Below are 26,865 nucleotides of genomic sequence, written 5' to 3'. Positions count from 1 at the left end.
CCTAGACGCATTGTTCATATGAAAAATTCAGGACCTAAATTAACAACACACTGCACAGGTGCTGCATAGAATCTCAGCACGACACTCAGCTTGGGGAACCTGTTGTTATTTTGGGTTCTCGCTGTTTTAAGTGTACTACACATTGAAAACATCTTCAACATAGGCCCTTTTTGCTTTTACTGACAATGCATCAACAGCGGGTATCTTGCAACCAGAGCGAGTACAGTATACTTGACATTCTTTCAGTATTCATAGACTGGATGACAGTTTTGCTTAAGCATGACTTATTCTGCACATTACTGTCATTGTTTTGTGTTCCTTGTTCGAAGTTCTGATAACAACTGCTACTGCTTTTGTGTTAACGGAAGCTGGAACTGAACTTTTTCAGTAATTGTTTAGGTTCTCTGCACAGCAACCTTTCTTGATTTGGAACTTAATGTTATTCGTATCTTATGAAGCCTGCCTGTGGATACTCACTTTTACAATAAATACTGTGTTGTTCTTCTGTTCATCTGTGTGCATCTCTTTTGACGATAATGCCAATGGCAGCGAAGAAAAATATTTTCTACATCTATAACTATAAAGAAAGATGCATTGTCTACTTCTAACATTCACAGTACAACTACTGGAAAAGCTCCAAAAATGTAAATTGCCTCTGGTGAGTCAGCTTTTTAGTTTTCAGTATACTTAAGACAGAAAAACTCTAATTATTGTGACTTACTGATTTATGATGTTTAGTTTGCAGTTGATGCATAAGATTATTACTAGTAACAATGCTCTAATCCCTAAAACTAGTTACAGAAATGTGAATAAGTCTTACTGACAACCTTTGGATATTCTGGCCCTTGGCAGTCTCATCTTTGAATTGTAAGCTGCAGTCACTTTCTAGCCCATTGAACGAATACATTGACTGGTATTCTTCCTGGTGGTAGTATAACAAAATCTAGGCCACAATGTTGAATTACCCTGTTAAATTTACTTGATTCTTTGTGTAATTTCCACTGTACAATACAAGTGATTTTTACTTAAGGTGTGACCCAAGGTTATCAATTTATGGTTCTGAGTTCAAGAAACTTGTTTTTCAAGGACACTGCACCTAATCTCATCTTTTATGTTGTGATTTATCTGTCATAGCCACCACTGTGGCAATGAGGGAGATAACGACTGCCGTAGCTCTTTGCTAGCTCTTCAAAAATCAATAAGGAAATCTTAAGAAAATTTCTACATCAAAAGTCATCGAAGTCCCTTGCATATAGATGAAAAACTTATGACACTGCACAACTGATAATGCCTCTTTCTGCATTTGCCAATATAACTTCATGTATGAAATGCTATTGCACTTTTATACTAATTGAGTATGACACAGGACAGCAAGTAAATATAAGCTGTTTTCTAAGACTAAAGTAAGTAATATATTACAAACTCATGCTGATTACAGATACATCACATTTTATTACAACAGACTTTCACCACAAGGCTATCATGGTTTTATTTCATTTGTATTAGAACAGTGCATATTTTAATGTGTGTTATCCATTAGTTTATTGAACACAACAGTAAATATCAGAGAAAAATTGTTCATTAACAGATGTAGAAACCTATTGGGTCTGAGTTAAAGATGTCATCAAACCAGGTTTGAAATGCATTTTCATCTGGAAAAGAATTTTCTTGATGGTTGTTCAAAAAGGAATGGGAAAGTTTTGAGGGTATAACATAAGTAGAATAACTGCATAAGTGATAACTTCCCAAGCAAACTCCTGGATAGTTATGTTTGTGAAATCAGCAGAGTGCATTATCCCATAGCAGTGTCGTCGATCAATTTTCTTGTAGTGCAACCAAGAAGTGACTCAGCTGTCGGCAACAAATACCGCTGCAATGGACACACCCTTGGGTATGAATTCATAGTTCACAGCATTTTTTGAGCCACCAGATGCAAAATAATATGTTCATACTGCCCTTTGCTCAAATATATGTCTTCTGTTAGGGTTCAACCTGTACTTTCTTCTTAAGAGGTTAAAAATAAGACATATTAGCTCATCATATATATTGGATAGGAAAGTTCCAATAGCTAACTGATGGCATTCAAGTAAAAATGCAATAGTACTCACCACTTTGATTTTTGTTGCTTTGAATTAGAGCACACAACACTCCTACACCAGATTTCTGAACCTTGAATATTGAATACAAATGTCACAGTTCATCACACAAGAGTTATAGAGATTTCCTGAATGTGGAAAATCACTCATGCCAGAATGACCTTCCTCAAAACAAGAAAATCTATTTTCGATGTGCTCTGCCCAAGGGCACTTGCACTTGCCCCACACACAATGGAAAGGTTTCAAGCTGTGGTCTCTTCACTGTGTTCGCCATTCTATTAAATTCAAAGTTAACACTATGTCACAAATGTTAGTCATCTTTCCCCTTGTGACTATTTTGCAACACTTAAACAATTTTCATAAGTTTCAAATATGAAAAATCCAATACGTAACTACAATTACGAAAATGAGAACTGATCAATACACTCATAGCTACCTATGCTTATTGTGTTACTGCTCAGTGCTCGATCAGTTTATTGAACTTAATCCAGACAGAAAGTCAAACTAAAATAATAAACAATTTTATGCTTACCAGTGCTAGAGCAAAGACATGTCCAAAGTGTGCTGCACCATGTTCACCGTGTCGGATGACACCTGATGTTGGGTGGTCAGTGGCAGATGGCAGTTTGCTGCTGTAGAGGGAGAAAATGTTTCTGGAAGGTTTTGCTATTACTGGTTGGTTATAAAGTGAAGCAAATTATCCTTGAGGTTCCATCAGACTGACAACTTCAGCGATGATCAAGACGCAGTTTTAAAAATTGAGGAAGGAGTGGATTCAAACTTGTGACTGTGTCTACAATGTGTGTGACATTTCCTACTAGACCACGAGCTGATACAGCACTGCAACAGATTGAGAAGGAGAAAACACTTTGTTCAGATACTTATGCTTCCTATAGTTTTGCCAGATTGTGCATACAGACGGACTTCGAATTCTGTCTTAGGTGAACGATTGAGATTTAGTCTCTGTGCCAGGTGTCTGCTAGCCAGATTTCGTGTCTAAGACTGTACACAAGATGATGATGAGGTCCCTTACTCCGAGGAGCGTAGGGAATGATGCAGAAGATCTGCACCGCCGAAGGATGTGAATTCAGCCTCTATGTCTATCAGTGAGTTACTGTTACAGTATCAAAAGTAGTTTTAGTCAACATTCCCAATAGCCTTCAAACACTTAATTCAATGGTAAAATTTTAAAATTTACCATTCCAATATCATCCATAACATCCCCCATCATAGTCATAACTCAATCAATACAACATTTCAAAACATGTGAAGTACACTGCCTGACAAAATGAGTGAAGCATGCAGAAAATAGGGGTGGGGGTGACCAAATGAAACTGTCTGGTTGAAAGGGGTCTGTCATGTTATATCAGTGATTACAAATTTGAGTCAAATTTTTGAAGAACTCGTGACATGTCACCTCCTATTGCCTGGATATATGTACTATGGCTGGAAAGGGCATCAGAAAGCTATTGTATCCTCTCCTGAGGCAAGCTGGTCCGCAACTGTTGTAACTGGTCTTTGATATCCTGGATACTGGCACCAGGACAGAGTTGACATCCACGCTGGTCCCGCACATTTTCTATCAGGGACATATCTGTGAACCTTGCTGACCATGGGACCACCTCAACATCACACAGACATTTCATAGAGAGACATGTCATGTTGCTGGGTCTTGTCCTGTTGAAAAATGACACCACAATACTGTTTCGAGAGGTAACACATAAGGATGCAGGATGTCCATGATGTACCGTCGAGCCATTAGAGTTCCCTCAATCACTACCAGCCATTGCCCAATGGCTCCCAACATCACGATACCAAGAGTAACGCTACCATACCCCTCCAAAATACTGAAAGGATAAGACCTCTCCCCAAGTTGCAGTCACACTCATCAACAGTGATCACTCAGGATAGCACAGAACCACAATTCATCACTGAACACAATGTGACACCATTCGTCAACAGTCCATGCTTGCCAGTCACAGTACCACTCTAGATGAAGTCGTCTGTGTTGTTGTGTTAACAGCAGCCTACACATGGGACAATAAGTTCCTAGTCCACCTGCTGTTAGTTTCTGAATGATGGTGCAGGCAGACACAGAATGTTGCAGGGAGTCCATTACTTGTTCTCGGGTGGGTCACCAAGATGTGAAGGGGTTATGATGTGCTTGGTGCACAATATGGCGGTCCTCCCTCGTAGTGGTCAGATGTGGTTGACCATTACCTTGACAATGAGAATTCCTGCCCTCACGTTCCCACACAGTCCAACAGCAGACCACTATCATGTATGAATGCTACACAAAAATAGATACTGCATGATTCGACCAGATGGCCAGATGGATGCCCACAGTGAGGCCCCTTCAAACTTTCACAAATGCTGATAATGCTGTCTCATGAGTCCATGGCATCTCCATGTCCTTCATGGTGACCACTCAATATCTGATGCTGTTCATGCCCCTTATACACACAACAAGGCCTGGAAACAACACTAAACATGAACAAAATTATTGTGCTCTTGTGACCATTGTACCCATCACATGGAATTGCAACTCTATAAACACTTACATGCCCAATGATGGTGTCTACATCTAACTGACCATGTCTTCTGTGTGCTTTAATTTCTTTTGTCACACACTGTAACATGACACTCAGCATAGTATCACCTTCTGCCTGCAAAATCCACAAAATAATCCAAGGAGGCCTTATCTGAAACCTGATATGATGCCAATCTGCATGAACTGTGTGTTTCATGCATCTGTTGTGAGGTGACACAGTTACAGTAAATGGTGAAGGTAGCCCTTCACAAATGAATGTCCATATGCAATTCTTTGTATAGATGCTGTCAGTACACACCAAGCTCCCAGCACTACACCAATGTGAGAATGTTCAAGAAGGAGCTGCATATTCACTACAGGCCTGCGACTCAGATGTGTGTCGTATTACTGTGCCATCACATTTTCGGGTTCACTACCTGATTTAAAACTGATTTAGATTTCCCAAGTCCCGTGTTACCACACTGCACCACAGTCATGACAATACGGTCCACACAAGTAAGAATGTATATATCAATATAAAAATAATAATTCATTGAGGCGGACTGTTTGCTTCATTTACATCGTGGATTTTATTGGGTAAAAGTCTAGATTAGGGCCAGTGGTGTACTTACGTATTTTGTGCAGGAATGCTGTCAGCACTTGCCGTGAGGTATGATGGGAACAAAAGAAGGTGTGTCACCTGTTTGTGTTATGCAGCCAATGAGAGAGCAGCAGGCAGACGATGTGTTTCAAACTTCAAAGTAATACCAGAATGAGAAACATCCCCCAGGCTGTGGCTATGCCATGTCTCCACAATATCCTTTCTTTCAGGAGTGCTAGTTCCGCAAGGTTTGCAGGAGAGCTTCTGTAAAGTTTGGAAGGTAGGAGACGAGGTACTGGCGGAAGTAAAGCTGTGAGGACGGGGCGTGAGTCGTGCTTGGGTAGCTCACTTGGTAGAGCACTTGCCCACGAAAGGCAAAGGTCCCGAGTTCAAGTCTCGGTCTGGCACACAGTTTTAATCTGCCAGGAAGTTTCAAAGTAATACATTCGGAAGAAAGTGTGAAACATTGTTGTAAACCAGGATTATAAATTTAATTGCTCCTTGTTTGAGTTAAGGCTACTTAAACTGTGCTAGTATTTGCAAACCAAGGACAGAGTCAAAATCGATGGCATATTAAAAAAAACTGTGAAATACTTCTTTGCTCTGTGTTGTTAAGCAATCGATCTATGCGAGCGCACTGAGTAAATGGATCAATGTTTTTAATTAAATCATGGGAGAAGGTAGATGGATCAATGTTTTTTAATTAAATCATGGGAAAAGGCAGGTGTTGAATGTGCAACTCTATTATTAATAAAAACTCATCCACCTTCCTTATTTCATGACTGAATTAAAAAACATTGACCCATTTACTTAAACTGGCTGCTCTTGTTGCACTTACAGATGGTTCCATGCTCACAAACCTTTGACTCTTAAAGAGTCATTTCATCAACATTTAATATAGTTTCATGTCTCTGCAACTAACCCATAAAACACGTACCAACAGGCAACATCGTCATGCAGAACTAAATCACTTAAATCAGTCCACTTTATAGCACTCACTAGCACAATCACAAAATCTCTCTCTCGAAACTCAATAATACTTTGAAAAACAGCAAGACAATGAATTCAATTTCAGCACTAGAAGCACATTGCCTCTCATTGGTTATGTTCGCTACACAAAACTGACATGTTGCTAACCTATGAGCAGTAGATAAGCACTGCCGAGACTACTGTTGGCCCTGACCTAGACTTTAGCCAGTTTTACTGTAGACTTCTACTAATGTTGGTAATACATTCTGTCTCCATATGTTTGATTCACAGCTTTCCAATAATATACAATCATTTATTAAATAATTAATAACTGTTAAATTGATACAGTAGTCATGGTGGTCATATTCAGTGCACAGAGCTACTCAAAATAGGTAGTACATTTTACTCCTGAACTGACTTCTTTTTATAAGCTTCATGTAACCACATTGACAGTATTGTAATGTCTAGATATACACATTTTTCCCTAGATTTTTACTCAACTTCTTCTCCCATTCTGCTTATAATTTCCTTTAAATTTAATCTCTAGTAATTTCTCTATGGAGCTGTAATTTTATGAAATAGCATTATTTACCTATATTCTCACCACAATATTGCCTAGTTCTTCTGAATAGTAGTATTACACTGTCTTCAAAACCTGCATGCTATGACTGTTAGCAATTGGTCTGCATTTAGAACATCACAGTAAGAACTTGTTTGTAGTGCTACAGTCATAACTCTTGTTAGATAGGTACTAGTGTTCAGCTGATCCGAGGATATTAGCAAGCATATTACATAATGACAAGTATTAATCCTGATGACAATGACCTGTGTATTTTTTCATTTTATTTTATATGTCACGTTCCATAGGATCAAATTGAGGAGCAAGTCTCCATGGTAATGGACCGAGTCAGTACACGAAATTACACTGAAGAACCAAAGAAACTGATACACCTGCTTGATATCATGTAGGGCACACGAGAATGCACAAGATGTGGCATGATCTCGACTAATGTCTGAAGTAGTGCTGGATGGAACTGACACCATGAATCCTGCAGGGCTGTCCATAAATCCGTAAGAGTACGAGAGGGTGGAGATCTTTTCTGAGCAGCATGTTGCAAGGCATCCTAGATAAGCTCAATAATATTCGTGTCTGGGGAGTTTGGTGGCCAACGGAAGTGTTTAAACTCAGAAGAGTGTTCCTGGAGCCACTCTGCAGCAATTCTGGACAAGTGGAGTGTCACTATATCCTGCTTTAATTGCCCAAGGCTGTCGGAATGCACAATGGACAGGAATGGATGCAGGTGATCAGACAGGATGCTTACGTACGTGTCACCTGTCAGAGTCATATCTAGATGTGTCAAGGGTCCCATATCACTCCAACTGCACGTACTCCACACCATTACTGAGCATCCACCAGCTTGAACAGTACCCTGCTGACATGCAGGGTACATGGATTCATGAGGTTGGCTCCATACCCGTACACATCCATCCACTCGATACAATTTCAAATGAGACTTGTCCAACCAGGGAACATGTTTCAAGTCATCAACAGTCCAGTGTTGGTGCTGACGGGGTGAGATGAGGCATAAAGCTTTGTGCTGTGCAGTCATCAAGGGTACACGAGTGGGCCTTTGGTTCTGAAAGCCCATATCAATGATGTTTCATTGAATGGTTTGCACGTTGACACTTGTTGATGGCCCAGCATTGATATCTGCAGGAATCTGTGGAAGGGTTGCACTTCTGTCATGCTCAACAATTCTCTTCAGCCGTCGTTGGTCCCGCTCTTGCAGGATCTTTTTCTGGCTGCAGCAATGTTGGAGATTTGATGTTTTAACGGATTTCTGATATTCACAGTACATTCATGAAATGGTCATACGGGAAAATCCGCATTTCGTTGCTAGCTTGGGGATGCTGTGGCCCATCACTCGTGCGCTGACTGTAACACCACATTCAAACTCACTTAAATCTTGATAACCTGCCACTGTACCAGCAGTAACCAATCTAACGACTGTGCCAGACACTTGTCTTATATAGCACTGCCGACTGCAGGGCCGTATTCCGCCTGAATACACATTCCTATACCAGTTTCTTTGGTGCTTCAGTGTATAATAGAAGAGTAATAATAGATAAAATGAAATGTATATGAATCCTATGTAGACGACAAGACATAATTTTAAATCATCATAATCAATGATGTAACACAGGAATTAGCTTGATTTTTTACTTTTTCCATGAGTTCCTTGACAGAATAAAAAGACTGAACCATGAGGAAACTTCATTTTAGACCTGAAAGAGCGTGGGTTACTGCTAAGATATTTTGTGGCAGCTCACTGAAAGGGGATGCAGCAGAATAGTACACAACCTTAAGCACAGGAGTCAAGGAGGTGCATTCTGAATGCAGATTGGATTTCTACCTACCTACTATAAACTGAATGACAGCTTCTAACTCTTGGGAATAAGGTGATATTGTTAACAACAAATGACATTAAGGAAAATATGTATTTAGAGACCAATTTCAGAATTCCCAGACAACTGAACAAGGGTCGACAAGAGGTTTGCAAATTTACCCCACATATTGCTTGAACCACCTGTTTCAGGGCCAAAAATACCCCTTTTTGAATCAGAAGAGTCATCCTAAAAATAATACCATATGTCATAAGCAAATGAAAATAAGCAAAGTAGACTACTTTTTTTGTTGTACTATTACTTATTTTAAAGTACTGATCTAATGGTAAATAAAGCAGTGTTTAGTTTTTGAACGAGATCCTGAACATGGACTTTCCACTAATCATATGCCCATTCTGTGTAATCAGAATGTTAGTTTTTGTTGAATTTCATGTTAGAAACTGTAAAAATTGAGTAGTACTGTGATTTACCATCTGTTTATTTTCTACAAGCCATGAACTTGCAGAGAAAAGTGAATATAGCATTTTCAGTTGTTAAACCAAACTCTACATTTGACAGCAAATTATGTGAATTGAAATGGTCAATTACCCTTGTATATACACCCTTTTTAATGACTTTATCAAACACTGATGGCATACAAATAGGTCTAAAATTGTCTATATCATCCTTTCCCTTTTTTTGTAAAGTAGCCTCACAATTGTGTACTTTAATTGGTTAGGAAGCTGACCATTCCAAAAGGAAAAGTTATAGATATGGCGAAGTACTGGGCTAACATATGCAGAACAGTACTTAAGTACTCTGTTAGATACCCCATCATAACCATGAGAGTCCTTAGTGTTTAGCGATTTAATTATTGACTTAATCTTCCTCTTGTCAGTATCATGTAGGACTATTTCACATAAGTCTTGAAAATCTATGATAGTTATAAGATTCCCTGTAGCAACTAAGCTTCTATTTAGTTCATCTGCTATATTCAGAAAGTCATTATTAAATATTGTACATATATCCAACTTATCAATACCTGGAACATTCGTACTATGTACTGACTCCATGTTCTCAACCTGGTGTTGACGACCAACACATCCTTCACGACTGATCATATGGTTAGGATTTTATCTTGAGAATTAGCTACTCTATTTGCATACCACATACATTTTGCCTTCCTAATAACATTTTTAATCACCTTACAATACTGTTTGTAATGGACTGCTGCAGCTTGATTGTGACTCCCTCTAACAGTTAGAAATAGTATTAAGAAATATCACAAAATCATGTTTTATATTTTCAGTCATTATGTCAACATATATCTTTGGTACAGTCACTTTCAAATTCTTAATTTGTCCTGATTCCAAACCAGACTAGTGCCCAAAGAATAGAACAAACATGTGGGAGTACATATGCTGTTCCATAGTCACACATACCTATATGACATTTTCTGTGTGTTGCAGGGCCTCTATGCCCATATTACTATGCCTTAGCTTCTCACATTTAAAATATTACAAGAGCACTGGAATGTATGGTATTGTTTTAATATTGACTATGCCACTGGTAATACAACTGAATAACACTAAATCAAAAATTCAATGGAAATGTAGCCTTTTCATCCATCAGTTTTCTGTAGGATAAACCAACATTTGCCTGGCAAGATTTGGGTAAACCACAAAAATCAAAATCAGGGTGGCTGGTTAGGAATTTGAAGCACGGCTTTCCTGAAAGTGAGTCCAATTCTTTAACCCCTGAACTACTACACTTGGTCTCTCTAGCTTCTGAGGATTTGTTGCTCTCTGTGATACTAATTTTCAACTATAACAGTCTCACTATGAAGTTGCCTGCCTGATTTCAGAGTTTTGCCCGTTCTCTCAGTATATTCTAGATATACCAAATTTATTCAAACATTCCCCTCTTTCTTGCTATCACCACGAGTGTGTCAATAATGATGGTTTTGTTGACTGTCTATTTGTTAGTACAGCCCAAATTGCCATCTGAACTGCCACTGGAGATAAGCTGTCTTTGCAAAAGTGTCACCTTAATCTCAGAAACTACCTCTACACAGAGCACATAGTGGCAGTAAGAAAACGTAAACAACCAGGTCTGGTGGATGAGTGAATGGTAACAGTTGAAATTGTCTCTTCTCAACAACACAAATTACTCATTACAGGGGTGATCGATCCAATTCTATTAATTCAAGCGGTTGAGGGTGTACCATTCCACTGATTCAGGTACCTATTACAGGCAACAACCAAATGCTCTTTCCATGCCTTGTCCTAACATTGCAATCAATGACAATCCCTAAATAGAGCTCATATTTCACAATACTAATCTAATGGCAAAACTGAGCAGTCACACACTCTGGGTCCTCAATTTGCAAACTTGTCAGTATGAACATGAAGACCTGCTAGTTTGTACCATCAGGGAAGCACAGCAGGATATAGACCAAAGGAATGCTATGGGGAGAAAAAAATAAAAACTACAATAAATTATAAATTAAGACTGAGAATCATCCTCATAACAATAATATCAGCAATGGAACATCATGTCTAAACCTGAATAAAAATGAGATGATTCTATAAATTCACTTTGCAGGCTTTTCTGCTCATTCTGCAAATATCCCCATCGATTAATGTGGTGTTTCCTTCCATCCCTTCATGTTACCAGTCAATCTTCAAGTATTGTTCTCTACCATGTACAAACAGATCATGACACGAAGAGCAGCTTTAACCAGGGTAGGTATGCATATTCAGATTTTCAGTTTCCTTGTTGTTTGTCAGTATTTCACTGCCACTCTGCTGCCCCCTACCCTCCCAGAGAAAAGGAAGAAAAGTACTGTTTGCATACCTGTTATACCAATCCACGAAATACTGGTGCCACAGTATATTGCCATATGTTGTTTCACAATGTCCAGCTGTGACTTTAAATCACTTTCACCTTCGTCGATAAGAACAACATCTCTGAAGTTACAAAACAAGAAAAACGAAATTGTTAAATTAACATAGTAAATATGAAGATTAATTACTTTATAACTAATTAAGGTTAATAAATAGCTAAATAAACTTTCACAAGCCAAACTCATGCTTCTTCGTGAAGCAACTGTGATCACATGAGTCCCATTTCCGTTAAGTGTTCAGTTATTATTACACGCATTTACAAGAACAGAACCAATACATTAGTCTATCTCTCACATTGACTGGCATTTCAAGAAGACCAATCATCTAAGGCTGACAGTTATTTTAAAATAAAGCAAGTAGTATTTTGATTAGCCCATCCCAAACTAGCTGTCTACTATTCTGGAGTGTGAAAATTTTGCAATATCATTCCGATTATAGTAACAGTCAAAACTTTATTTCTTGGTCTACAGTGCAAAGTGTGTCAATTAGCACAAATACTATACACGTGAAAGTCTGATAATTCCATTATTTTGGCAGTAGCATGTAATGTAGTATTTTTAGGTATGGACTGCAACTTAGTACTTTCCTATCATTGCATAAGCTACACCTACACAATAATGCTAGAGACATAGCCAAAGTAATATGTGCACATCAAACCATTTATTCCTGTGCATAGGAAAATGAGCAACACATGTTTAGGGTCAGTCGCGAGGTGCAGCTTTGCTGGTTCCTGCAGCCCAGAATACTTCATACCTTTCTGACCTAAATTCAGGTTTCACAGACACACTATTAACATAGGGATGTGGCTTTTTTCACTATTCATAATGATTTAGAATACTAATAACTCAGTTGAGAAGTGTACACTATTTTAAGTCTACTATGGTAGAGAGTGGGGTACTGGGAATTGGTTTCAATACAGCAATTAACACACAGCTTATCCACCACAGATCAGACAGGAGGATGTCAGAATGTTTTCACTGTCACCTCAAATAAATCAAACTGTGAAACCTTTCTTCTAAGTGTATTATAATATGAGCATTATAGGTTATTCATGACATGCAGAGTTGTTTATTGCTTTTTCACTTTTCCTATAATCAGGATCACTGAGATAATGATTTAGACTTTAATCATTTTTCTCTAGCTTTTTGTCTTCACTACCCAGTCACTTTGTATTATCACACTATATTAGATACAAGTACATGCTACAAGTGTTGAAAGGCATTTGTAATTGTATTTCCATGCAACAGTTGAATACTGATGTTCCTCTCTTACTTCTTTATTGAATGTGTCACACAGAAGTGGATACCTGGTATACAGTAATACTGTAACATGATTTTAATTGTGTGTATATTTGTGTAAGGATGCAGTCTTCACTTATGTAAAGCAGAAAAGGTATTGCCGACAACTTAGTACAATTTATACTGCATATGCCTGATTATTCTGTGTTCCCATTAATTATCCAAAACCTTGGATTTTATGTAAGGCTCAACAGATTTAAAAAAAAAAAAATTTTACCTGACTTGGAATCCTCAACAGAAAATGCTAAAACTAGTTGAGTGGTACAGTCGGCTATCATAATTCTCATTCTAATTGTATCGTCACCAAGGAATGGCAATACTTTAGTTTCCCCCCTTGATATATTGGTAAATAACTCATTGGTAAATCATTTTGACTTTTACACGCTCTCTTAGACTTCATTCTCTGGTCTTTCTATTGCTCATGTGCCACATTGCAATGTTATATATCAGTAACAGGGGATACCTTTCCCTGATTAGTTGGTTTATGCTGGCTATAAGATTATACATTCCCTTTGTTTTTAACTAAGACTATTACTTCTGTACAATGATTTTATTAATGTAATTAGTGATAATATTCCTCATGAACTAATATGTCCGAAGGTGTGTGTCTTTCACAAGAGTTCTTAGAAATAAATTAAAATTACATCTCCTCCCACACAAAGTTTTATTCACTGGTCATACAAAATTCAAGAAATAAAAAGAGGGAAAAAGTGTCTTGACACATTCAACATTGTAACAAATTATCATGCATATGATCCATGGACCAAGGAAAAAAGTAACTGACTAGTCAATAAGTAGGTAGTCGTATGGTCGGCTGAGACACTGAAAAATATAATCTGGGCATCAATTTCCCTTTCTGAATCAACTTTGGTTTTCTTTTATAAATGGTTTTATAACTGACATGTCTTTTAAATAAAATTTCAGCACATATAATTTGCAACATGAATTCATCAAGGTTATGCTCCTACAAGTCATAAAAGGACTTTTGTCACATTTATTGTGATTTGGGAATGAACTGCTTCAATTCATTTGTTGGGATCATAACAATGAAATCAGAACATATTTATAAAGCTTAACAGCGTATTGATGCAAGCTTGTAAAGAGGACTTAATGAATTCTATATCTATATTATCAATTTTGGTGTCTTCTTATTTTTAGTTTTAATAACATGTGATAGTTATTTTTGTTGCTGTTGGAGTAACAATAATGGTTTCCTTTTCACTACTCATCCATAAATTTTGAAAACAACCTAACTGTGCAGATAACAAAGGTGTATTACGTGCAGAAAATCTATTGTCTCTTTCATAACTTTTTACAAATAAATAACCAATGTAAACATATTTGATGAAACAGGGAGATATTGTTTCGCCACATTCCCATACTGTTAGAACAAAATTATCAAATCAGAATTATGGTGAAATGCAAGTCATTTGCAGAAACAAAATCCTGTCCTATAACACAGAATCCACCTAGAAGAATATGTTTCATTCTTTTGAATAGTATTTAAGACTCTGTGGAATTTATTGTTAATTTAACTGTTCTCACTACATCACGCAGAAATTTGACCAAATTTCAGTGTTAGATTCAAGCCAAAAGGTAATTTTCATTCAGTAACAATTTGTGAGTTTTTATTATTGCTATTTATAGCTCGCTTGGCAGGCATAAATATTCCACTTGCTTGAGCATATCCATATGCCTCACTTTATACTATATTTTGGAGTATTCAACAGATCACATAACTGATTTGTACAACAGTACTAACATACCACCACACTCACTGGCTCCAAAAGGAATTCACTAGCCTAAAAGGTGGGTACATATACAGAATGTTGCAGACAGCCTTTAGAAACTACCTCTAGCACTTTTCAGGTATGTGCTAACATTCTACAACCTTACACTTGCAGTAATTGACACAGTTGTAATAAGGAAATATTAGAACACACAAAACTGTGCAGTTGTGGCAACATAGAGGGCTATTTATTAACCCTCTTGGACATGCAAACAGAAGACATGAATGTATCAACATGCATAAAATTGCCAACTTGTGGCAATGGTGCCTGTGGTGGGGTAGACACCAATACCACAGGCTCGTTACAAGAAATTACATAGTGGGCTAATATAAGGTGACACAGCAGCTGGCTGTATCCTAAGACATCAAATATATGTACTGACATTGTATAATTTTTGGAAACTCAACAACTTACTAAAATCATTCCAAAATATTGTGAACATTATAGAGGAACAAGAATAAAAAGTAAACTACTATACTTACAACATTAAATGTGAATCTATCATCTCTATTCTTTAGCTGTATGCTCAGGATAATGAAGGGGGGAAAGAAATAGTTAAAAAAAGAAATTAAGATATTGTTAGAGGGTAAAGACATAAATTCGAATCTGCAATAACAGAACGAGCAATTTATTAATGACAAATGTCACAACAATAAATTAAAGAAAAGAATAAAAAAGGTACATACATACAGACACTGTAATCAATACGGTTAACTTGCTTTACTGCTAGCTGTTCTCCTCCCAAAAATTTTTCATTCTTCCTGACCTAGTTGCTCTTTCTTCATCAGTTATGGTGTCTTCTTTTTGTGTGAATGATTTTGACTTACGCTTTGTGTGTTCTTCAGAATCTTCCTTTCTTTTGTTTTCAATTGGCTGAACTGTTATATTTTACTCTTCTAAATAGAACTGGACCTCTTTCATCCAGTCAGCATGGATTTAATTTTTCCAAAAGTAACTGAATAGTTGCTCCATTAGCTTGGTTTCTAAAAATCCTAATAAATGGTATACAAAGGCAACTCTCCTTTTTCGCATGTATCTCTCACTGACTCACTTTCATTGGGTTGTGTTGGGGGAGGAGACCAAACAGTGAGGTCATCAGTCTCATCGGATTAGGGAAGGATGTCGGCCGAGCCCTTTTCAAAGGAACCATCCCAGTATTTGCCTGAAGAGATTTAGGGAAATCACGGAAAACCTAAATAGGATGGCCAGATGCGGGATTGAACCGTCGTCCTCCCAAATGCGAGTCCAGTGTGCTAACCACTGCACCACGTCGCTCGGTACCTCATTTCCATGATACACCACTTCATTATACAGCAGTTTCCATTGCCCGTCTATTTGTCATTTTTTTGTTGATGACTGTTCTGTCTGCCTTCAGTAGTTTTTCTGTTGTTGATTTGGTGTCCAACTTAAATAGTGTTTTACATGCATGTGTTGGTTCAGATTTAACAATAGAGCGACAATGTTTGAATTTCATGATCACTGAGAGATTTTCTTCTAGGAGGTTGGCCAGGTGCTTTACTGTGGTTGTTTCAATTTAATTGTTCTGCTTTATATTGAGGCTTTCTTATTTGAGTTCCAAGTTATTATTTCACCAAAATATTTGAACTTCTTTACAATCTTCATTTGTTTGTTATTGTTCAGCTGCACAGCTGATGTTCCAACCTAGAAGGTTAGCATCATTTCTGCTTTTTCAAATGAAATTTGCAATCCAACTTTTATTACCATTTTTCAAGTATTTTAGTCTTAAGTTTAGTCTCTTCCACATTATCTGCAAGTAATACAAGATCATCTATAAATGCTACGCAATCAAGTTTCACATAGTTGTCAATCTTGATGTTTGGTTGGCACTTATTATTCCATTCCTGCACAACTTTCTCCAATGCAAAGTCAAACAGTAATTGTGACAGTCCATCCCCACATCAAAGACGAGTTCAGATTTTGAATGATTCTGATAATTTACCTCTAAATTAAACTTCTGATCTGGTATTCATAAGGGTGATTCTGACGAGGTTTAGGAGTTTTTGGTGTTGTTCGAATTCCTTAAGGATGTCGAGTAACAACTCGAGATGGATACTGTCATACGATTTTTTTGAAGTAAGTGAGGACTAACTCTTGTTTCAAACTCGTATGCTGTTTTATGATCCACATAAGACTGATAATCTGACTGGGACAACTTCTTCCTGGTCAAAATTCTCCCCGATATTCTCCAAATTCTCAGTCACGTTGTTCCTGAATTTTGTATATTTAATCCAAGATAAATTCTTATGGCATCAAGTAGAGGTGTACCCTGATAATTACTTGGATCTGATCACTCACCTTTTTTGAATAATGAATGGATTATTGCTGTGTACCACTTCAGGCATTTTCTCAATATTCCATGTTTCTATAATAATTTAAGTTTCGAAGGGTTTTTTTCATATGCATTCTTCCACATTTCTGCAACCAGTTGATTCTCTCCTACTGCTTTGTAGTTTTTGAGTGAACCAATTTCTCTGATCACTTTGTTGTAATCTGGTAGTACAATCTCCTCTCGCTGAGTTTTATTTTTTGGATGAGAATTAAATTCTAGGTATTCTTTTGGTTCCCCAAAGTTGAATAAGTCTTTGACAAGTAGACAACTAGAATTGTTTTGATTATTGTGTGTTATTTTCCCATTTTTATTTTTCATCATATACATGGGCGATGTTCATTTCGATTTACACTGCTTAAATGTTTCATAATTGTCCTGTTTTATGTTGATTGAATACTTGATCTATGGTTTTCAGTGGGCTAATTGTTCGAATTTATTTGGCCATTTGTCTTCTAGTATTGGTTAGTCCTACTTGTGACCTTTCAGTTTTCTTTTGTTGGTTGTTTAACAATGCCCTGTGGTTTTTTTTAGCTGCTTTGTCACAATTCCACCCGGTATGTTTCTTTCTCCTTACACTGAGAACAGTTTCAACTATTGCTTTCAGTTTATTAATCAGTATTCTCAGTCTGTCACATAGTGGTATGCTCAGTCTCTCCAAATAAGCTGTATTATTTATTAAGTAACTGGGGTGATAATTCCTGCTCCTATTGGATTGGAACAGTCTGTGTTTCATTTTTTATGTTAATTCAATTTTTATGTTGATGACACAATGATCTGGGTCAAAGTCTACCAAACAGTGGACTCTGACATTTTAAATTTCTCTGTGGTAATTTTTTCCTATGGCTACATGACCAATCTGGAAACCCTTTTATTTTATGTCAGGGCATTTTCTGATCAGTAGTTTGTGTGGTCACCCCTTAAATCTTGTGTTTTTGAAACAGTCCATGGTCAACACATAGTTAAATTATTGTCTAATGTAATTCCAAATTTTTTATAAAGGTAGCCTCACATCTTGGGTCACCTATAAATACACCTACGTGATAGTTCTTTTGTTACATTACAACACAAACATTATCTCATTTAGATTTATAATTCAGACACACTCTATGAGTCACTGCGCAACTATTCATTGAGGTAAATATGTTCTTTCAGGCATTTCCACATTACCTTCTTCACTGACTAAAGTTATATCATCAACATAGGATATTTTTTGTTTCTTCTCACTGACTTCTATATTGTTTATAATGAGACAGAATAACAGTGGACAAAGTACCTGATTGTTGAGGTACTCCACATTTAATGTCCCTGCTTTCAGATCTGTATCCATCTTTATAGTCTCATGCTGCTTTCTGTTGTAAACATTGCACCTTGAAATCTCCAAGTAAGAAAGCGAAATAATTTAAAACAAATTCTGCATTAAACATAATGCAAATTAGCAATAGCAATGTTAATCATATACTCAAGCTAAAGAGGAATTACGCGACACCATATTTTGGGGAGACTTAACTTGAAGCACGTAGATGTGGATGACAGACTCTGAAGTTTTATGGCTACTGACTGGAGTGTAGTACATACAGTATTTGTTAGCAACTAATTCTACTGAGAAAAAATTAAGTCAATGAATATTTAAGTACCATGAGAAAAAAGAACGTTCTGGGGGCAAAAAGGGCAGCTTACTCCATCACATTCTACAGTACACATACTGGATGATTCGTACACATAATGGATGATTCAATTTCTGGAGAAGATGAAGCAAATATGAATGCACAGTCTACTACTGAGATTGTTTGCTAACAAAAGACAGAACTGTGGAAATGGAAGGCCACTGACAAGGACTTGAAAGAATGGTGACTTACTAGGAAAGTAGTATTGGCAATTCTTGCAGAACATATCACTCCCTCAGAAGATTAGAAATTTTTTGCTTTGAAAAAGTTGTGGTTAAAGATTTGCAAAGAATTATTTGATTTTTATTGGCCCCACTAATCATAGTGTGATTTGTTACACATAGAGATGGGACAAGTGAAAGGAGAGCTATATACATTAAAGTTACAAACACAAATTCTTTTTTGAATTAGTTAGCAACCTAAGACACACATTGTTAAAAGTACATCATTGCTCTTATAGCATAAAAGGGCAAGCTGGAAAGTAATGCCTCTGAATTTTTTATGTGAATACTCTTAGAGGTTTTACATAAAACAGATGTTATTAACATTCTACATCTTTATTCTTCATGTCCGCATATTTAAAGCCCTCTGCTGATAGAGGGTTCCGAACTGTAGATTGCCGGTGCACGAGAAACAGTGCGCTGCAATTGAGTTTACAATTAATAGAGTACATTCATACATGGGGCACCTTCTATTTCAGTATGCCAACAACGGTCCACACATGAGCGCTGCAGCAATCTCACATCTTGGGTTTACTATCACTGATCATCCAGTTTTCATCTGTTTCCAAAACTTAAAAGAACACCTTCGAGGGCTTCACTTTGATAGGGATAAAGTGGTGCAAGCCGAGGTGGGGTTGCGGCTCTGTCAAAGTCAAACATTCTACAGTGACAGTGTCAACAAACTGGTCTCTTGGGAGAAATGCGTTCATCACCTAGGTGAATACATTGAGATATAATTATGTAGAATGTTAATAATGTTTGCTTCATTTAAGAAACTAAGAGTTTTCACATAAATTCAATGACAATACTTTTGAGAACTCTCTCATACATAAATATCGTGACTAAAGCATGTTGGCAGGATATTGAGTTTCTTAAAGAGGTGTCTGCAAGTAGAACAGAGGGACACTTGTTTCATTGTCTTAAATATTCAGTTCTGCGTAATAAACATATTTTTGTGAGAGATGCCTCAAGACATAATACAATAAGCAACAGTCGAGAAAGTACAAGACTAGAATACCCACATTTTAGTGTTCCTGTATCACAGACTTTATTGAGAATCTAAAAGTGTAGCACAAACTGCTCTGTCTGTTTATGTACCAATGGAAATACGGAAGCGTCCGATCCCGCCCGTCTGCTTTGAGCCATGACGTCACAAATATGGCGGAAACGACCATAAACCACGAGTCCAATATGGCGCATATAAAGTCGTTACGTACACATTATCAGGACGAAAATACATCGAAAAACAAACACACTTTCCACAAAAAGCCTGATGACACTAACGGGACAAGCGCGGGAAATGGGGTGTTTTTGGTTGGGGGCAAACTAAATAGAAACAAATTTAGACACCCACCCCCATACAAAATCACACAAACGCCGAAAAAACCGACATCACAAAACTCCCCGAATATCACTAAACACTACATCATCTGGAATCGGACACTTCCCTTGACCTATATAGCTGAACAGCAGCTCCCGATCCCATAAATTAGGATCAAACACTTCCCTTGGCCTGTATAGCTCAAAAACATCACCCGACACCAATACCAACATACACAGCCACACATTGGGATCGAACACTTCCCTTGACCTGCGCACTGTTAATTTTATCCGTCATATCAATTCCTGAACAAAAACAACAACCGATCACTTTTACTAAAATTACCACATGACGTACAGCGAACAACACTAAATCAACCTTCACACAAAATCGTTACCTCACTGAAACGATTTCTACAACAAACACAGCCGACACTCTAACAATTCTCGATAATGAGCAAAACAAGACTGAGCCCAATACACCACACAAACGAAAACCCTGAACATACCACCAGAGAGCACAACAAACCACAACACGACGACATCTACAAACACGCCACTCTCACAAACCAAATTCCGCGCCGTCATGACGTCACACGACAACACCCTTGCGTCACGGGGCAAAGCTGACGCGTGGGATCGGACGCTTCTGTTGACCCGTACCAATATAACACACTCCAGAGTATTGTCTATCCATAACCCAAGGTTTTGTGGTTACTGCTTGATGTATGAGCTCATTTTCAAACATGATATAATCACAATACTTCTTGTGATAGGAGGAAACTTCTGTACACAGTTTTGTCTTTGGGTAATTCCATTTCAATTCCATTTATCACTCAACATGACCCATTCAGATTTCTTTCAGGTTTGGTGCATCCAACAATCCAGAGATGAGATGGAAAACTGCCAACTTGCAGAGATTATGACAATTGTGAAGAATGTTACAGATCTGCGAAGTCTGGAAATTCTGTGACATTTACTTGTGCTTGTCTCATCATAAATGACTATAATTCTTATTGTAATCCAGATACAGCAAAGCATCACTCATAAGCTACTGAGTGGAGCTTTACTTAAATATGTAACATGGAGGGTTCCTAAGAATTTTCACATACAAGATCATTGATCTTTATGTTTGACCTTGATAAGAAATATGCTGCTATAGACATGATAAATATCAGGACCGTACAGCAAAGGCATCATGACCAAAAATTTATTTCACCTACATCACTAGGCTAACAAAAAGCAGTAAGTAGCTATGTATCTGGGTGTTCTCCAGAACAGTAGAAAATAGCAGTTACTATTATTCTGACAAATTGGTGAAAATTTCTTGCTGCGGACAGCCAATCAGGAAGCCTTTTATTCCAACCAATCACCATTAGCTTGTTTACTCAAACTACAGTGTATACGTGCTGTGAAGTAGTATTCTGCAGTAGTTTGTGAAAAATGGATTTCGATTCAAAATTGTAATCCATCTAAAGGATGTCATGCAAGAGTATAGAAGAATTTGAAGACCAGTTAATGATAAACAAGTGTCCTAGTCTGTTGCTAGGTGGAAAAATTTGTGGTAAATGTACAAAGCAAATATCACAAAATCCGTCAATAGCTGCACGTGTTGCCTCAGCTGTGCTAGGTACTTCCAGAGAATAAGTAAGTGAAGACGAAATAGCATCAGACACGGCAGCCGATACTTTAAACACCAGCCTTCAGTTTTTAGGTGGTGAATCTCCCATGGAAAAAAGGCTTCAGTGCAAGAAAAGTATGCAAAGCAAAAAATTTAAAAATGTTGCCTCACTGTTGGAGCATACTTATGTGGCACAACTGGATTAAAAAAAAGAAAAAAAAAAGAAAAAGAAAACTGAGAAACAGAACTCATAGCACAGCTGAAAGATACATTTCACAACACAGAATGTATGAGTGAGAAAATCCAAATTTTGACAGCACTTCCAAAGAGCTGGAGTGTAAGGAAAATCATGAAAGAATTTTCCACTTCAGATTAGATGGTACGAGGAGCAAAACAGTTAGCAGAACATGGTATATTAGTGACACAAAATCCAAAGCCAAGTAAGACATGTTGTGAAAACACAGTTCAATGTGTGCATGATTTTTACTGTGACCATAATGTGCTGCCAGGAAGAAATGACTGTGTGTCTGTGAAATCAAATGGAATTAGCATACATATGCAAAAGTGTCTAGGGTTGCACCATCTTAAGGAATAGTATGCCAAATGAAACTACTGGATTCTCAAAATTTTGTGAGTTGCTGCCAAAAGCACTGTGTTCTTGCCTATGCCAATGGGACTCACACTGTTTGTTTGTGTGTCTCACACCATAATTGTAACTTAATGGTAGGATAGTGTAAACTGAAAGAACTAACAAAGTCTGAAGAACACTCATTACCATCATATAAGAACTGTGTAGCATTGGTTACATGCAGTCCTGCACTCCCAGCATGTTTCTTAGGTGCATGCCCCTACTGTAAAAGTTTGACAAGACTAACTGATTATCTGTTTGAACTGTTCAGTATGAACTGCACTGGCAAGATTACATGCATGTGATGGTTATTTCATTGAGGTGTCTGCATTGAGTTTATAACAGCTCCTACCACACTCATATACCATCCAGCAGTAGTCACAGATTTTTAAAAGCACCAAAGAACAACTCAAAGTACATGAATATCTTGTTGTTTGTGATTTTGTAGAGACTTATTCCTTCAACACTCAGGATGAAGTACAGGGATAGCTCTGGAATAATTCACAGGTTACAATTCACCAGTTTGTAGCTTATTATAGAGATGCAAATGCTACTGAAATACACCATGTGTGATTGCAGAAATTTCTGATTGCCTTCAGCATGATGCACTGTGTCTGTATTCTCTCCAGGATAATTTCACCAATTTCTTAAAATGTCGCTTTCCAATTACAAAGTACATTTTCCATGTTTTGGATGGATGTGCTGCCCAATACAAAAACAGAATGAATTTCATGAATCTGTCCTACCATCAGGAAGATTTTGAACTGCATTATTTTGCTACAGCACACTGTAAAGGACCTTGCAGTGTTGTTGCAGAGGCTGTAAAGAAATAGCCTCACTTGCCAAATTCAAGCAACCTCATGAAAACCATATTTTGACCCCAATGTAGGTGTTTCAGTGGTGTAAAGAAAATATTCCTTCATATTCCTTCATGTATCTTTGACTTAACATAAGGTTCCCATCATGATTAAGATATGGCTGAGCTGAAGCAACATTTCAATAGTACAATTCCAGGCATCCATAAGCTTCACTGTGCAACTCCAGTTAACAAAGATATAGTAAAAACAGAGATGTATTCTGCATCTTTAGTGAGAAGTGAAGAGTCAACAACTGCTATGTGGAAAGAAATGCTGTTAACATACATAGATATGTTGACTGTATGTATAACAGCATTGGTGGGTTGCATATATTGAGTCAACGGAAGCATCCGGCTCCACCCTTCTGCTTTGACCTGTGACATAATTGTGGTGTTTTGTGTGACGCTACTATGGTGTGGAGTTTCTGAGATGGTTGTCCTTGTAGATGTCGTGTTGTTATATTTGCTGGTGCGATCATGTGGTGGATGTGCAGAGTTTAACATGGGATATTGGCTTCAGTTGAGTTTTGGTTGTCATCGTACTAATGTGGTTTTGAGTTTATGTAGTTGGCGCAGTAACATGAGTTGTGGAATTGTTTTCAGTGAATTATTAATGTTTCTCATTTTTTATTTATGTGGTTGGCATTTTTGTTAGGTCTGATTAGTTTGGTGTTTTTTGTGTGGAAATAAGTCTAATTTTTTTTTTCAATTTCTTATTTGTTAGGTATGGACATGACAGTGAAGTTCATGAATTTATCATTACATTCTGTGGTGGGTGATGATATGATGTCTGTCATACAGTTTCTGCAGATGTTTGGTCTTATTGCTGAATATGTTAGGTGTCACGTTTGTGGCAATAACATGAGGTTGACCAGAGTTCTAGCAGCTAAGACCAGGGATATGTATATGAATGTGTGTGTGTGTGTGTGTGTGTGTGTGTGTGTGTGTGTGTGTGTGTGTGTCACCAGCCTAGGTGGTATTGCTGGAGGCTTTTGTTGGTAAGTAATTTTGTTCTGATTTTATTCTTTAGTAACAATTGTGATGTTCTGTGTGTTGTATATTTATGGTAGTTCAGTTGTGTTTTAACTGACATAGTGAATATGGGGTATTTGGGTTTTGAGATTTTGACAGTACTCAAGAATGGCTCGCACCAACATTCAATACATTGTCTCCTTTATGGATAAGTACTCTTTTCCAAAATACTCCCAATAAAGTGGAGTCAAGCATTCACCTTCCCTACTACCAACCAGATGTGCTCGTTCCATTTCATATCAGTCTGCAACATTATGCCTAGATATTTAATTGATTGACAATGTTAAGCTGCACCCTACTAATGCTGTATTTGAATGTTACAGGGCAGTTTTTCCTACTCATCCTCATTAGCTTACATTTTTCTCGAATTAGGATTCCATCCAGACATCGTGACATAGTTGTTTTCAACTCCTTCAGTTGCTTCTCAGTGCCTATTTCTACGTCCTTCACGCAGAGAGTTAAACAATGGTGTATCTGTACGATCATCGAGCATGAATGATTCATTAAAAACATACTTGAACTTTCCTTTCGCTATCTTGTATTGTCACACCAGATTGTTCAGTGAGTGACAACAGGAGCTACGAACCGCCTGGTGATTTTGCGTAGGATCAGCATCTTCTCGTGGAGATCTCTCGCTGAAGCATAACGATGGAAATTGTTGTAGACTTCGTGCATTAATCTTTACATAGACCCAAGAATTTCTACTAATTTTTGGCTTACAGCATTTCTGCATTCTTTTTGGAACCGACAGTGCAACAATTCTGTTTCCTCAGTATTTTGCAAATTTTGGTTTACATTGCGGTGTATCTTTTCTGTCTTTAAGCCATTTAATCGTTAGCTATTTCTCGAGAGCGTCATTTACAATTAGTTTGAAGTATGACATAATTCCTCTACGACCATAAAACGAGACCTCAATGATTTCCATTCATTGTCTACGTAGGATACTAACAACTGCTTATCTACTCTTTCCAGCGTGAAAACTCTCCTATACTTCTTGACGGCTTTATTTATCCTGTGAATATCGTCGCTATAATGACATCATGATCACCATTCTCCGTCAATAAGAGCAGACCTGCTTGTAGCACGTCTAAAATATCTCCACTGGCTGTCCATACCACCTACAATGAACATCACAGTCAACTCAACAACGATGGAGACTTAACACGCAATCAGTTTCCGGGAAGATAAGAAAACTGTCATATACTCCTGTGTTTGATATCAACACAATTTCAGTAGCTCACATGCGTATTGTCGGTTAAAGACAACTGTCAATTAAAAAAACTGTTTCTGAATCGGTAGTATGAGCGATGGTGGGAAATGTCATAACACAGAGTCGTCGGCTCGAATACATTCTCACCTGTACGACTTTAATGAATCCACATATCTTCTTTCTTGATAATGTCCCAAAAACACTTTATTGCACAAAAGTTTTTTTGCAAATATGAGAGCCTGCTCAGGTTCTAGAACTGCAGAATCTTTACGAACCATTTTTTGTCTACTGCACTATCATAACAATTCCAACATATCAAGCCGACAATGACATATCAAATATAAACACAGCAAAGAACTTGAATCTATATATATACAGATCATCTGCATCAACCAAGGACGTTAGGATCTCTTTTGAAAGAGGTTCCCTCGCTTCTTCTCCTTGAGTTTAAGATTGTGTGGTGAAAACTAGTTTTAATGCGGCCGATTACCCTTGAAGATCAGAAAAATTTAAAATATTGAAACTGAGGTTATGTATTTCCAAGCAAATTCTTTCATTTCTTACAACCTGAAGATGGCACCGATATACGTTGCTCCTCTCGTTGTCCGTACCTTTTGTGGCACAGCTAAAAGTGGCGTCACTCAAGCGGAGCCACAAGACTGGCTGTTTCCACAGTAACCTTTCGCGATGCCACACGAGTGGCAACAAGGTCGCCCTTATTTTATTTTTTACATTTATTAGCTTCCAGCATACATACTTTGCAACCATCACAAATTAAGTACATCGCAGTTTTATGCTGCAAACTTGCTTATCCACCAAAATAAGATGCCGATGGTGAAGGTAAAACCATTGCTTATATTTCTGAGCGAAATAGTGTGATATCACGTGGCACCTCAATTGCTGGATAATTCCGAGATTTCACCTTGAGTGTCCTACAGGGCCAGTTATCCAAAATGGAGGAAAAAGGTTCTGTTAAGGCACTCTGCTGTGTAAGCCACCTCCACATCCACTCACATGATTTTGACCCACTGAATGTGGGTCATCCAGGATCCCTCTTCCAAAGGATATAGCCATTAAAAAGACCATTATTAATGTCCAAATTCGTAAAGACGATTTTCGCTGTGTGCTCAGTCCTGGCTTGTGAAAGAAATTACAAGGAAGATGCACAATGTTCAAGTAGACACCATGTTGGTGATACTATTTTTGAATTTTATGGTACTGTTTCCCCACTAAATTTTGATACTTACCTAAATTTGAGAAGCAGAATCCCTATATGTCAGTCCACGATTACAGCCGCAAGGAAAGCAAGTCAGATGATGTTTTTAATACACATAAAATTATTGGATCCCTTCATTTTTCTAATTTCGCTAGTGAGGATGAGAAACACA

At 37.6% G+C, this 26,865-nt stretch overlaps 1 protein-coding gene across 2 annotated transcripts in view; it reads right to left on the bottom strand.

Annotated features, from left to right (window-relative positions):
* Positions 1–25,814, bottom strand: part of LOC126248577 (uncharacterized) — a 70,100-nt gene extending 44,286 nt beyond the window's left edge. For both annotated transcript variants that reach the window (XM_049949682.1, XM_049949683.1), the window contains exons 1-2: positions 25,625–25,814; positions 11,438–11,550 (exon numbers count right to left, since the gene is read on the bottom strand). In XM_049949682.1, the coding sequence (XP_049805639.1) occupies positions 11,438–11,550; positions 25,625–25,755 (244 nt within the window). In that variant the 5' untranslated portion in view covers positions 25,756–25,814. The remainder of the gene's footprint in view (positions 1–11,437; positions 11,551–25,624) is intronic.
* Positions 25,815–26,865: the final 1,051 nt, after the last annotated feature.

Source organism: Schistocerca nitens, chromosome 3 (assembly GCF_023898315.1).
Source record: "Schistocerca nitens isolate TAMUIC-IGC-003100 chromosome 3, iqSchNite1.1, whole genome shotgun sequence".
Classification (NCBI taxonomy): Eukaryota; Metazoa; Arthropoda; class Insecta; order Orthoptera; family Acrididae; genus Schistocerca; species Schistocerca nitens.
This window is presented reverse-complemented; position numbering and strand designations above follow the sequence as displayed.